Source organism: Bos javanicus, chromosome 26 (assembly GCF_032452875.1).
Source record: "Bos javanicus breed banteng chromosome 26, ARS-OSU_banteng_1.0, whole genome shotgun sequence".
In the NCBI taxonomy this organism is placed as follows: Eukaryota; Metazoa; Chordata; class Mammalia; order Artiodactyla; family Bovidae; genus Bos; species Bos javanicus.
In genome coordinates, this window is record NC_083893.1 from 9394089 (window position 1) to 9407482 (window position 13394).

The window sequence follows — 13394 nt, forward strand, 5'->3', positions numbered from 1 at the left end:
GAAATAGATGGGAAAACAGTGGAAACAGTGTCAGACTTTATTTTTCTAGGCTCCAAAATCACTGCAGATGGTGACTGCAGCCATGAAATTAAAAGACGCTTACTCCTTGGAAGGAAAGTTATGACCAATCTAGATAGCATATTCAAAAGCAGGGACATTACTTTGCCAACAAAGGTTCATCTAGTCAAGGCTATGGTTTTTCCTGTGGTCATGTATGGATGTGAGAGTTGGACTGTGAAGAAAGCTGAGCACCAAAGAATTGATGCTTTTGAACTGTGGTGTTGGAGAAGACTCTTGAGAGTCCCTTGGGCTGCAAGGAGATCCAACCAGTCCATTCTGAAGGAGATCAGCCCTGGGATTTCTTTGGAAGGAATGATGCTAAAGCTGAAACTCCAGTACTTTGGCCACCTCATGTGAAGAGTTGACTCATTGGAAAAGACTCTGATGCTGGGAGGGGTTGGGGGCAGGAGGAGAAGGGGACGACAGAGGATGAGATGGCTGGATGGCATCACTGACTCAATGGACGTGAGTCTGAGTGAACTCCGGGAGTTGGGGATGGACAGGGAGGCCTGGAGTGCTGCGATTCATGGGGTCACAAAGAGTCGGACAGGAATGAGTGACTGAACTGAACTGATACATATGAGATTTATTATTTTATTTTCAAATATTGTTCTTTTTCTTGTTTTGTAGGAGAACCAGCAGAAATCCACCAATGTTGTGTATCAGGCCCATCACGTGAGCAGGAATAAGAGAGGGCAGGTGGTTGGAACACGGGGTGGTTTCCGAGGATGTACCGTATGGCTGACAGGTATGCTGTGCTGAGATTTAAATGTATTTTATTTTGACTAAAAATTGGTGGTAACACACAATTTTAAGGAAAATAATGTGACATATTTTATGTGTCACATACACATATTCCATGTGTATTTTAACATTAGAAGGAGGCTGAGAGCTGTAGTAGAAAGCTTGGGTGTCATTCCTAATTCTACCCATCTGTGAGAAATAGGACTTATGTTAGGTCATAGAATGTCTCTAGTTCTCTGTTTCCACCTCTTTGACAAGAAAGGATGGACAAGTTGATTATGACATTCCCTTTCAGCTCTAAGGAATTCTGTAATCCTCAATTTCATGCCTAAGCACATTTCAGTTCAGTTCAGTTGCTCAGTCGTGTCCAACTCTTTGTGACCCCATGAACCACAGCACGCCAGGCCTCCCTTTGTCCATCACCAACTTCCGGAGTTTACCCAGACTCATGTCCATTGAGTCAGTGATGCCATCCAACCATCTCATCCTCTGTTGTCCCTTTCTCCTGCCTTCAATCTTTCCCAGCATCAGGGTCTTTTCAAATGAGTCAGCTCTTTGAATCAGGTAGCCAAAATATTAGAGTTTCAGCTTCAATATCAATCCTTCCAATGAACACCCAGGACTGATTTCCTTTAGGATGGACTGGTTGGATCTCCTTGCAGTCCAAGGGATTCTCAAGAGTCCTCTTCAACACCACAGTTCAAAAGCATCAATTCTTCAGTGCTCAGCTTTATTTATAGTCCAACTCTCACATCCATACATGACCACTGGAAAAACCATAGGCTTGACTAGACAGACCTTTGTTGACAAAGTAATATCTCTTCTTTTTAATATGCTGTCTAGGTTGGTAATAACTTTCCTTCCAAGGAGTAAGCGTCTTTTAATTTTATGGCTGCAATCACCATCTGCAGTGATTTTGGAGCCCAAAAAAACAAAGTCAGCCACTGTTTCCACTGTTTTCCCATCTATTTCCCATGAAGTGATGGGACCGGATGCCATGATCTTCGTTTTCTGAATGTTGAGTTTTAAGCCAACTTTTTCACTCTCCTCTTTCACTTTCATCAAGAGGCTCTTTAGTTCTTCACTTTCTGCCATAAAAGTGGTGTCATCTGCATATCTGAGGTCATTGGTATTTCTCCCAGCAATCTTGATTCCAGCTTGTGCTTCTTCCAGTCCAGTGTTTCTCATGATGTACTCTGCATAGAAGTTAAATAAGCATGGTGACAGTATACAGCCTTGACGTACTCCTTTTCCTATTTGGAACCAGTCTGTTGTTCCATGTCCACTAGCAGTTAAAAATGAGGCTTTCCTAATTGACATCAAGCTTTGGCTGTCCATTAGAGATGTTCTTTATTCTTTTCAGATGTTTTAACATTCTAGGGGGATATTTTTCTTATTAAAAATATTAAAATCCAGGCAAGAAGAAAAACTCTATGTTTTCTATGTAGCTGAGGATGGTCGCTTTTATATAATAATAACTCATTCCCACCTAAGTAACCAAATGAAATCTTCTTTTACTTGTGTTTTTATAACCCCAGAATGTCAAAGCTAAGGGTTAGTGACAGAACTGGAATTAGTCCGGGGTGTTACCTATATTTTCTGAGTATAGGTAGAGGAAGCTGATGCCTGGAAATGCAGGTCTGAGATAGGCTGTACTCAAAAGAAAAAAAAAACAAAAAAACCCAAACCATGTTCATTTTGTAGACATAATATTTCACATCAAGATTAGCTTAGATGCAAAGATATTTTTGTCCAGGTTATGAAATCAACTTATGTGTTACTGTTTGCTCACAAATGTGGGTTTATTCTAACCTGAAGATAATTCTAAAAAACACAGCAAGCAAGGATCTGCCTTGCGTCTTTTCTTGCCCTTCTGAGTCTTCCTGTTTCTGTCTAAAGCAGCTTCATTCTTCTTTTTCAAGTTATTTCCTAGTGCCTGCAGCACTCGTCCTTGGTTTCCTGGTTTCATCCATCCCTGGAACAGCAACTTTTCCACTTTCCAGGGTGAGGCTACACAGTGGGTGCAGAGCCTGCTTTGTTCCAGAAGGCAGGTTCACTGGTCTCAATGCCTGATGTTTCCCCAGGTTCCCTCTAAGAGACGTGTTGTGCAGCATTGGATAAAATGGCTACACTCCAGACGTTTCCCTCTTGCAATGTGTTTGCCTTCCTGTGTTCATTTAAATTTTGAATCAAAATATATACAAGGACTTCCCTGGGGGTCCAGTGGCTAAGACTTGGTGCTCCCAATGCAAGGGGCCTAGGTTCCACTCCTAGTCAGGGAACTAGATCCCACATGCCGCAAGTGAGTTCTCATGCCACATCTAAAGGAAGATTGAAGATTGCATGTGCCGCAACTAAGACCTGGCACAGCCAAATAAATAATAAATATTTTTTAAAAAACCATATACACAGAGTCCATTTTTCCTAATTTGAAACACTCTTGAAAAGAAAAAAAAAGAACTAGTGGAAGAGAAAAACAAAATCTCATCCATCTTTTCTTAACTTTCAAAAAGTCTTGTCCTCATTTATTTTTTGTTCTCAAATTACAGATGTTAGATGCTGACCAGGCAAATCAGGAGAAACCAGATTCTTCAAATCTAGGGAATTGAAGTTGGGCCTCAGCTTCACCTACATTAGTTGTGTGATTTGGGATCAAGCTTGCTAAGCCTCCTATTTGTAAAATGAGAATGAAGATAGTACCTCCTCATAGAGGTATAGGTAGAACCGAATGAAATAATGGCACCCCACTCCAGTACTCTTGCCTGGAAAATTCCATGGACGGAGGAGCCTGGTGGGCTGCAGTCCATGGGGTCGCTGAGGGTCAGACATGACTGAGCGACTTCCCTTTCACTTTTCACTTTCATGCATTGGAGAAGGAAATGGCAACCCACTCCAGCGTTCTTGCCTGGAGAATCCCAGAGACGGGGGAGCCTGGTGGGCTGCCGTCTATGGGGTCGCACAGAGTCGGACACAACTGAAGCGACTTAGCAGCAGCAGCAGAATGAAATAAAACATGTATGCGCTTAGCAGAGGTCCTGGTCCCTAGTAAAGCTCTCAGTAAATATAACTGGTGTTACTTCAATGTATTAAAATAAATATTCCAATGATCTATATTAATACAGTTAACTGTATTTGGAAATTTCTACTATTTCTCTCATTTTCTGATACAAAAGAATGTACCAGAGACTCAGGAATCTCATTTCTTCTGTCCTACAACTGCACATGTTTTAAGAGGAATTTATCACATTGCATGCTAAGTCACTTCAGTCGTGTTGCACACTTTGCAACCCTATGGATGGTAGCCCACCAGGTTTCTCTGTCCGTGGGATTCTCCAGGCAATAATCTGGAGTGCGTTACCATATCCTCCTCCAGGGGAGGGGATGGGAGAGGAGGGGCAGGAAGGGTTGGGGGTATGGCTTAGGTGATCAGCTGACCCTCTTAGCAGTGATGTGTGTGGGGAGCATGCCACAATACCCTGCTTTTGCTCCCAGGCACCTCAGAAATGACACTTGGTTTGTGGGGTTTTGTATCTTTTTCTTTATGATTTGCTCCAACTATGCCAGGGTGTAGTGACTTTGAGTCCCTTAGTATCTGTTTGTATCTCTTTGTATCTGTTGCTTCAGGAGACCTTTGTTGAGGTGCAAGCTCTCTAGTAAAGGGTCCCAGGTCCCAGCCTGTCTCAAAAGCAGAATCCCCGGGGACTGTATGGAGCTTGCCAAGGTCTCCCTATTGACAAACCTCTTCTGCTTTGAAAGGCTATAATCCTAATAAAGGACAAATAGCTATTTCAAGATTTGAAAGAAATGCTAGTACTTAACTTTCAGTAAGTTTCACTTTTTCTAGATTTGAATGGTTTGGATTTGAGGTCAATCAAATGATTGTCATGAGGGTTTTAATTACTCTTGAATTAGGTAAAACTGAGAATCAATCACAATTTATCATCTTAAATAGAGACATCTCCAGTCTTGTCTTGACTGTTCTCAACAGGTCTCTCTGGTGCTGGAAAAACAACGATCAGTTTTGCTCTGGAAGAGTATCTCGTCTCCCACGCCATCCCTTGCTACTCCCTCGATGGGGACAACATCCGTCAAGGCCTCAACAAAAACCTTGGATTCTCTACTTGGGACAGAGAAGAAAATATCCGCCGGATTGCAGAGGTGGCCAAGCTGTTTGCCGACGCTGGTCTGGTCTGCATTACCAGCTTCATTTCTCCTTTTGCAAAGGTAAAATGACTTGGCAACATGCAAGATTCCCACACACAGCACCAGAGCTCTCCAACTGCCAGGATGAGGAGCTGGCAGAGGGGAACAACAGAGAATGTCATACTTTGTATCCCCCACCTTCCCTCACCGCTCACTTGCTCCCTCATTTCCTCTCTTTAATATTGGTTATATAAAGAGAGTCCCTTCATTTCCAGATGCCAGGGCACCAGTTGACATAAACCCTTCCACTTTCACAATGGTAAGTACACTTGGCCAGACTTGAAAGGAAGAAAAAGTTAAACAAGAAAACTCCTAAAGCTCAGTAATTTTTATTTCTCCAAAAAGTCCGAGGGTTTGCCTGACTACAGAAAACAGCAGTTCATTGGCAAGGCATCAGGTTTTCTGTGTTTAATGTTGAAATCAACAAGGTGGAGTATCACTCCTCTTGTTTTAAAGCACAGGATTGCTGTGAGCGACAAATAAGACCCAATGACTTTCAACATATCCTTCGAATGAAATACCGTCATTATGCCAGCCCTGTCTTTTAGTTGGGATTCTTTTCCGTGTTTTTATTTTTTTTTTCTTTTTAAAGTCCTTGTGAGAGTTGTTTACTAGAGTGAAACTTCTCTAAAGGGCTAATTTCCTACCACCTATGCAGAGCTCAAACCCTAGTGTTATCTTATGGCCATGGAAGACCAAAGTACAGTGTTTGTGATGAATTTCATTGTGAAACCCCTTCTTACTTAATTTTTTCAATATTCATTTATTTGGCTACGTCAGGTCTTAGTTATCCTACACGGTATCTTTGTTGTAGCATGTGGGCTTCTCTAGTAGTGGTGTGTGGGCTCTCTAGTAGTGGTGTGTGGGCTCTCTACTTGTGGTGAGTGGGCTTCTCTAGTAGTGGTGTGTGGGCTCTCTAGTTGTGGTGTGTGGGCTCTCTAGTTGTGGTGAGTGGACTCTCTAGTTGTGGTGTGTGGGCTTCTCTAGTTGTGGTGTGTGGACTTCTCTAGTTGTGGGGTGTGGGCTCTCTAGTTGTGGTGTGTGGACTCTCTAGTTGTGGTGTGTGGACTCTCTAGTTGTGGTGTGTGGACTTCTCTAGTTGTGGTGTGTGGGCTCTCTAGTTGTGGTGTGTGGACTTCTCTAGTTGTGGTGTGTGGACTTCTCTAGTTGTGGGGTGTGGGCTCTCTAGTTGTGGTGTGTGGGCTCTCTAGTTGTGGTGTGTGGGCTCTCTAGTTGTGGTGTGTGGACTTCTCTAGTTGTGGGGTGTGGGCTCTCTAGTTGTGGTGTGTGGGCTCTCTAGTTGTGGTGTGTGGGCTTCTCTAGTTGTGGGGTGTGGACTTCTCTAGTTGTGGTGAGTGGACTTCTCTAGTTGTGGTGTGTGGGCTCTCTAGTTGTGGTGTGTGGACTTCTCTAGGTGTGGTGTGTGGACTTCTCTAGGTGTGGTGTGTGGACTTCTCTAGGTGTGGTGTGTGGACTTCTCTAGTTGTGGTGTGTGGGCTCTCTAGTTGTGGTGTGTGGGCTCTCTAGTTGTGGTGTGTGGACTTCTCTAGTTGTGGGGTGTGGACTTCTCTAGTTGTGGTGTGTGGACTTCTCTAGTTGTGGTGTGTGGACTTCTCTAGGTGTGGTGTGTGGACTTCTCTAGGTGTGGTGTGTGGACTTCTCTAGGTGTGGTGAGTGGACTTCTCTAGTTGTGGTGTGTGGGCTCTCTAGTTGTGGTGTGTGGACTTCTCTAGGTGTGGTGTGTGGACTTCTCTAGGTGTGGTGTGTGGACTTCTCTAGGTGTGGTGTGTGGACTTCTCTAGGTGTGGTGTGTGGGCTTCTCTAGGTGTGGTGTGTGGACTTCTCTAGTTGTGGTGAGTGGACTTCTCTAGTTGTGGTGTGTGGGCTCTCTAGTTGTGGTGTGTGGACTTCTCTAGGTGTGGTGTGTGGACTTCTCTAGGTGTGGTGAGTGGACTTCTCTAGTTGTGGTGTGTGGGCTCTCTAGTTGTGGTGTGTGGGCTCTCTAGTTGTGGTGAGTGGACTTCCCTAGTTGTGGTGAGTGGACTTCCCTAGTTGTGGTGTGTGGGCTCTCTAGTTGTGGGTTGTGGGCTCTCTAGTTGTGGTGTGTGGACTTCTCTAGTTGTGGTGTGTGGGCTCTCTAGTTGTGGTGTGTGGACTCTCTAGTTGTGGTGTGTGGACTCTCTAGTTGTGGTGTGTGGACTCTCTAGTTGTGGTGAGTGGACTCTCTAGTTGTGGTGTGTGGACTCTCTAGTTGTGGTGTGTGGGCTCTCTAGTTGTGGTGTGTGGGCTCTCTAGTTGTGGTGAGTGGACTTCCCTAGTTGTGGTGAGTGGACTTCCCTAGTTGTGGTGTGTGGGCTCTCTAGTTGTGGGTTGTGGGCTCTCTAGTTGTGGTGTGTGGACTTCTCTAGTTGTGGTGTGTGGGCTCTCTAGTTGTGGTGTGTGGACTCTCTAGTTGTGGTGTGTGGACTCTCTAGTTGTGGTGTGTGGACTCTCTAGTTGTGGTGAGTGGACTCTCTAGTTGTGGTGTGTGGACTCTCTAGTTTTGGTGTGTGGACTCTCTAGTTGTGGTGTGTGGGCTCTGTAGTTGTGGGTTGCGGGCTCTCTAGTTGTGGGTTGTGGACTCTCTAGTTGTGGTGTGTGGACTTCTCTAGTTGTGGTGAGTGGACTTCCCTAGTTGTGGTGAGTGGACTTCCCTAGTTGTGTGTGGGCTCTCTAGTTGTGGGTTGTGGGCTCTCTAGTTGTGGTGTGTGGACTTCTCTAGTTGTGGTGTGTGGGCTCTCTAGTTGTGGTGTGTGGACTCTCTAGTTGTGGTGTGTGGACTCTCTAGTTGTGGTGTGTGGACTTCTCTAGGTGTGGTGTGTGGACTTCTCTAGGTGTGGTGTGTGGGCTTCTCTAGGTGTGGTGTGTGGACTTCTCTAGTTGTGGTGAGTGGACTTCTCTAGTTGTGGTGTGTGGGCTCTCTAGTTGTGGTGTGTGGACTTCTCTAGGTGTGGTGTGTGGACTTCTCTAGGTGTGGTGAGTGGACTTCTCTAGTTGTGGTGTGTGGGCTCTCTAGTTGTGGTGTGTGGGCTCTCTAGTTGTGGTGAGTGGACTTCTCTAGTTGTGGTGAGTGGACTTCCCTAGTTGTGGTGTGTGGGCTCTCTAGTTGTGGGTTGTGGGCTCTCTAGTTGTGGTGTGTGGACTTCTCTAGGTGTGGGGTGTGGGCTCTCTAGTTGTGGTGTGTGGACTCTCTAGTTTTGGTGTGTGGACTCTCTAGTTGTGGTGTGTGGACTCTCTAGTTGTGGTGTGTGGACTCTCTAGTTGTGGTGAGTGGACTCTCTAGTTGTGGTGTGTGGACTCTCTAGTTTTGGTGTGTGGACTCTCTAGTTGTGGTGTGTGGGCTCTCTAGTTGTGGGTTGCGGGCTCTCTAGTTGTGGGTTGTGGACTCTCTAGTTGTGGTGTGTGGACTTCTCTAGTTGTGGTGAGTGGACTTCCCTAGTTGTGGTGAGTGGACTTCCCTAGTTGTGTGTGGGCTCTCTAGTTGTGGGTTGTGGGCTCTCTAGTTGTGGTGTGTGGACTTCTCTAGTTGTGGTGTGTGGGCTCTCTAGTTGTGGTGTGTGGACTCTCTAGTTGTGGTGTGTGGGCTCTCTAGTTGTGGTGTGTGGGCTCTCTAGTTGTGGTGTGTGGACTCTCTAGTTGTGGTGTGTGGACTTCTCTAGGTGTGGTGAGTGGACTTCTCTAGTCGTGGTGTGTGGGCTCTCTAATTGTGGCGCTTAGTAGTTGCGGCATATGGGATCTTAGTTCCCCAGCCAGGGGTCAACCTGTGTCCCCTGCATCGGAATGCAAATTCTTAGCCTTTGGAACACCAGGGAAGTCCCTTTTCTCACATTCTTACATGTAATTTTTTCCCAGGATCGTGAGAACGCCCGCAAAATCCATGAATCCTCAGGACTGCCCTTCTTTGAGATATTTGTAGATGCTCCTCTAAACATTTGTGAAAGGAGAGATGTAAAAGGCCTCTACAAACGGGCCCGAGCTGGGGAGATCAAAGGTAAGACGGCCAGCTCAGTAGCCCCTTTGCCACTTACTTATGCCACCAATTCATATGTCTGTCCCCAGAAATCTGTCTGAAGTTTCAAAGACTGTTTTTCAAAACTACATATAGCACACACAACTGTCTATCAAACCGTAATATCTTTAGTGTCTCCATGGGCTTATGAAAATGTGGGCTTGTATCTCTGAAGAACTGTCACCCCAGCCATAAGCAATCAAGTTCGGAGAACTAAAACAAATATATGTATGTGACTGTGTGCGTAGGAGGAATCTTTCAGAGTTTTCCTCCCTCTGGTCCTCCTTTTCCATTCTAATTCACTGCAGAGGGCTTGGACTCAGGGTTTATGAAAACACAGGTGTAAGTGTTCTTACCTATGGCTGGAGGTCAAGGAAGGCTGTTTGACCTTTTCTGTTTTAGTCTGAGTACAATGGTTGAAAACATTTATTCCAACATGTGCTGTGTCTTACTGAGTCAAAACATTGTTCTGTTGGTGCAGACGTTCCTTTCAGCCTTCTGCTTTGCAGGGTTTACGGGTATTGATTCTGATTATGAAAAACCTGAATCTCCTGAGCTCGTGCTTAAAACCAATTTGTCCTCTGTGAGTGACTGTATGCAGCAGGTGGTAGAGCTTCTACAGGAGCAGGTGGGTGGACTGAACTTTAAAAAATAATAATAATAATTTTACAAAGTCATGAGAGATCATCTATTTACTGAAGTGTCCTTTATATAGTTTTCATTCCAAATGGTTACCAAGTCTGCTTCCTTTCAGAACATTGTACCCCACACTGTAATCAAAGGCATCCATGAACTCTTTGTGCCAGAAAACAAACTCGACCAAGTCCGAGCTGAGGCCGAAGCACTCCCTTCATTATCAATTACCAAGGTAAGAGGATGCAAACTGGCTGACGGAAAATTTGGCTAAATATCAGTTATTATAATCCATTTACAGTTACTCTCAACAATAAGGTAGGTACGCATAAGGAAAATTCAATTCCTATAAAGAAAAACATTTGCTTTCGCCAACATTTTTTTTTTTTTTTACTGCTTTTCCAAGAATATCTCTCACCAAGAGTTGCTACAGAGCAGCTGATCAATTTTATGTTCAGGAAGTTAACTTCTATACTTGCAGAGGACAGTTATATATAGTTGTTGTTATACTTTCAGTTATGCCAACATACAGGCATAGTGTGCTAAGTTGCTTGTGTCCAGCTCTTTGTGACCCTCGGGACTGCAGCCTGCCAGGCTCCTCTGTCCATGGGATTGTCCAGGCAAGAATATGCGTGGGTTGCCATTTTTTACTCCCGGGGATCTTTCTGACCCAGGGATTGAACCAGTGTCTCTTGTGTCTCCCGAATTAGCAGGTGAGTTCTTTACCACTAGCATCACATGGTAAGCACTGGGCAGTAATTATTTGTTGACAGTTGCCAAGAAAATAGTTTGTCCAGAATATAAGTGTTTCTTAGACCACTGAAAAGTTTTACTAAAACAAAAAGCAACCCTAATCTAAAGTGATATGAATGCCTTGATCTTTTTCTACACTGCACATCCCACTTTTCCTTTATCAGGGAGAGTCCAGTATAAGTAGAGGGAGTTTTAGTTACATGGATTTACCACCTGGATGATACCACCTGCCTGCCAGTGCAGGAGACAGAAGGGATGTGGGTTTGATCCTTGGGTTGGGAATATGCCCTGGAAGAGGAAATGGCAACCCACCTCAGTATTCTTGCCTGGAGAATCCCATGGACAGAGGAGCCTGATGGGCTACAGTCCATAGGGTTGCAAAGAGTTGGATATGACTGAAGCAACTTAGCACGCATGCTTTGTAGATTAGGGTTAGTTGGTTCATATAAGGTGATCAGGTTTTCATTGGTAACCTCTTGGTATCCATTAAAACCCTGGATATTTTTATGAGGCAGAGTACATTGGGAATGTGCTTCAGCTCATGAACACCCCAGGCTGTAGTAAGTCATGACAAATTTATAAACAGAGCTCCCTGACTCTACACAATAAATTCTGAGTTCTCCAATGCTTCAGGCAGATGAGAAACACATAATCATAATTGTGGAATTTGAGTTCCAATAACAGAATGGTCTGCAAGGTACAGAGGAACTTCAGAGAATCTAATGATCAATTTTTTTGATCCTAGGGATGACAGGGAAGATTTCAAAGCAATGGTCCACAAGCTGGGTTTTTTTTTTTTTAATTTTTGAGGTGGATTTTCAATGATGAATAGGGTTTTCAGGTAAAGCGGGGGATGGGCTTGAAACCATGTGTGTGTTCAGACTATGCATGGGCTGGCACCATTGTTGACTAGGCTCCTGGGTGGGGAGTCGTGGCAGGTGAACATTCCTACAGGAGCCCCTAGGGCCAGAGCTAATATCATGCTAAGAAGTTTGGACATTTATCTTAGAGTCAATGGTTTGCCCGGTTCAATCAAATAGCTAGCATATTGGTGAAAACAGTGTAGCCAAACCATAATTATTATGGAATAAAGAATGTACAGTGAATCTTCAACATAGTCGCAAATTATAAGAATAGACACAGCCCAAAGTGCTCAAAGAAATCATCCCCATTTGGAATCCTTTTGCCACCCTCCCAGTAGAAGGTTCTAGACTTACACTTCTCCAGGTCCTAGATCATGGGCCAGCATTACATCTGGGAACGCTTAAAACATAAAGTGTTCTGCCTTCATTCTCTTCTCAACTGAGTGAGAACGGACTGCCCTGGGGCCGGACGGCTGGGACACACAGCTCATGGAAATGTTCACCTGCTTTTTTTGTGTTTTGCAGCTGGATCTTCAGTGGGTCCAAGTTTTGAGTGAAGGCTGGGCTACTCCCCTCAAAGGTTTTATGAGAGAAAAGGAGTACTTGCAGGTTGTACACTTTGGCACCCTGATAGATGGTATGGGTTTTTGTTTGTTTCTTACTCTTTATCATTAGAAAAATATTTCTCAGAAGTCTTTACAGGAACAAGAAAAGCTAATCGTTGCTTTGTAAAACATACTGTGAAAATATGTATTTATGATATGTCCAATTATATATAAGCTTCCATTTTTAGGATTTTTTGTTGTTATCCTCAAAGGATTATTGATTACCAAAAGCGAAGAAACCAAAAAATGAAGGTTTAACTTCCACACAGTCAAGAGAAGGTTAAGTCTGTTTCACCTCCACTTGTCCTTTGCTGGCCCTGATATCAGAAGGCAGTGGACAGTGAGAAGCACCATTGCCAGCTGCCTGGACCATCCTGGGGGAGCCAGGGTGAACTCCGTATCACTGCTGACTTGTGGGATGCCTCCCATCCTCCAGCAAACATTACTGCAGCAGCTGCCTTCTTTGGTGCATAAAGTGTGGCTATTCATGTCCATACATGAAATATATTAGGATGACTTCATCCGCTGAATTCTACTAGGGGATTTTAAGGCAGCTTTCTGGGCAGAAGCTGAATGGCTTTTAGAGAACTGCTCTTGTCAAGGTCGGAAGGATGTGTTATTCAGAACACTTCCGGATCCTTCTATGATCATTTCCTTCCTAGAACTGTCTTAACCTTATCAATTAGCATTTATCTATTTCAAGATCTTGGGGTATTATTGATACGTGGGGAAGGGATGGTGATAGATGCACACTGAATGTATAATACTAAGCAGGGCTTCAAACCTTTTAGGAAGAAAAATCAGGTGTTCTTTCTTGAGAAAGATGTTTGTGTTCTAGGCTTGTGTCCAGGGAATGGGACATAAAGCAACCCCAGCTGTAGTTAGGCTTCAAACCTCCCCATACTCTCCAAAAGTCTCCTTAATTCCTACATAATTAATAAAAATAGTTACCAGGGATATAATAGGTAGCCCACCTCTGCCTAAGCAGAGGCAGGATATCATAGTGGATAAGAGTGAGCCATGGAGCCCGACTCTGGGTTCATTTACCAGTGATTAGCTATGAAGTTGGAACACATTACTTAAACATTCTGGGCCTCAGTTTTCTCATCTGTAAAATGGGGATGTTAATAACAGTACCTACCTCATTGGGACTTAAAAGACTTAACCTTCTCATTGGGATGTTGAGCATTTAAAAGGATACCTTGTCCAATACATTTCATATATTATATTCCATAAAATATATTCCATATATTAACAGCTCCCCGCCACCCCCATGTACAATTAAAAGGCCATGAAGGTCTTGAACAGACTAAGAGGCTTATCTCTAGTAACATCCATTTGAAAGTAGCACAGATAAGACGTTCATCAGCTAGTCAACAAATATTCATTGAGTGTCCTTGGATGTCAGGTTTTGTTCTAGCTGCCGGAGATAGATAAGGAAGACAGATATGAGCTTGCTGGGACAGGCAGTGCAGTTCACCTGAA

General features: G+C 44.1%; 1 protein-coding gene across 3 annotated transcripts in view; it reads left to right on the forward strand.

Moving 5' to 3' along the window:
- Nucleotides 1–13394, forward strand: part of PAPSS2 (3'-phosphoadenosine 5'-phosphosulfate synthase 2) — a 113817-nt gene that overhangs the window by 68387 nt on the left and 32036 nt on the right. For all 3 annotated transcript variants that reach the window (XM_061402710.1, XM_061402709.1, XM_061402708.1), the window contains exons 2-7: nucleotides 691–808; nucleotides 4793–5028; nucleotides 8899–9037; nucleotides 9565–9683; nucleotides 9810–9923; nucleotides 11830–11941. In XM_061402710.1, the coding sequence (XP_061258694.1) occupies nucleotides 691–808; nucleotides 4793–5028; nucleotides 8899–9037; nucleotides 9565–9683; nucleotides 9810–9923; nucleotides 11830–11941 (838 nt within the window). The remainder of the gene's footprint in view (nucleotides 1–690; nucleotides 809–4792; nucleotides 5029–8898; nucleotides 9038–9564; nucleotides 9684–9809; nucleotides 9924–11829; nucleotides 11942–13394) is intronic.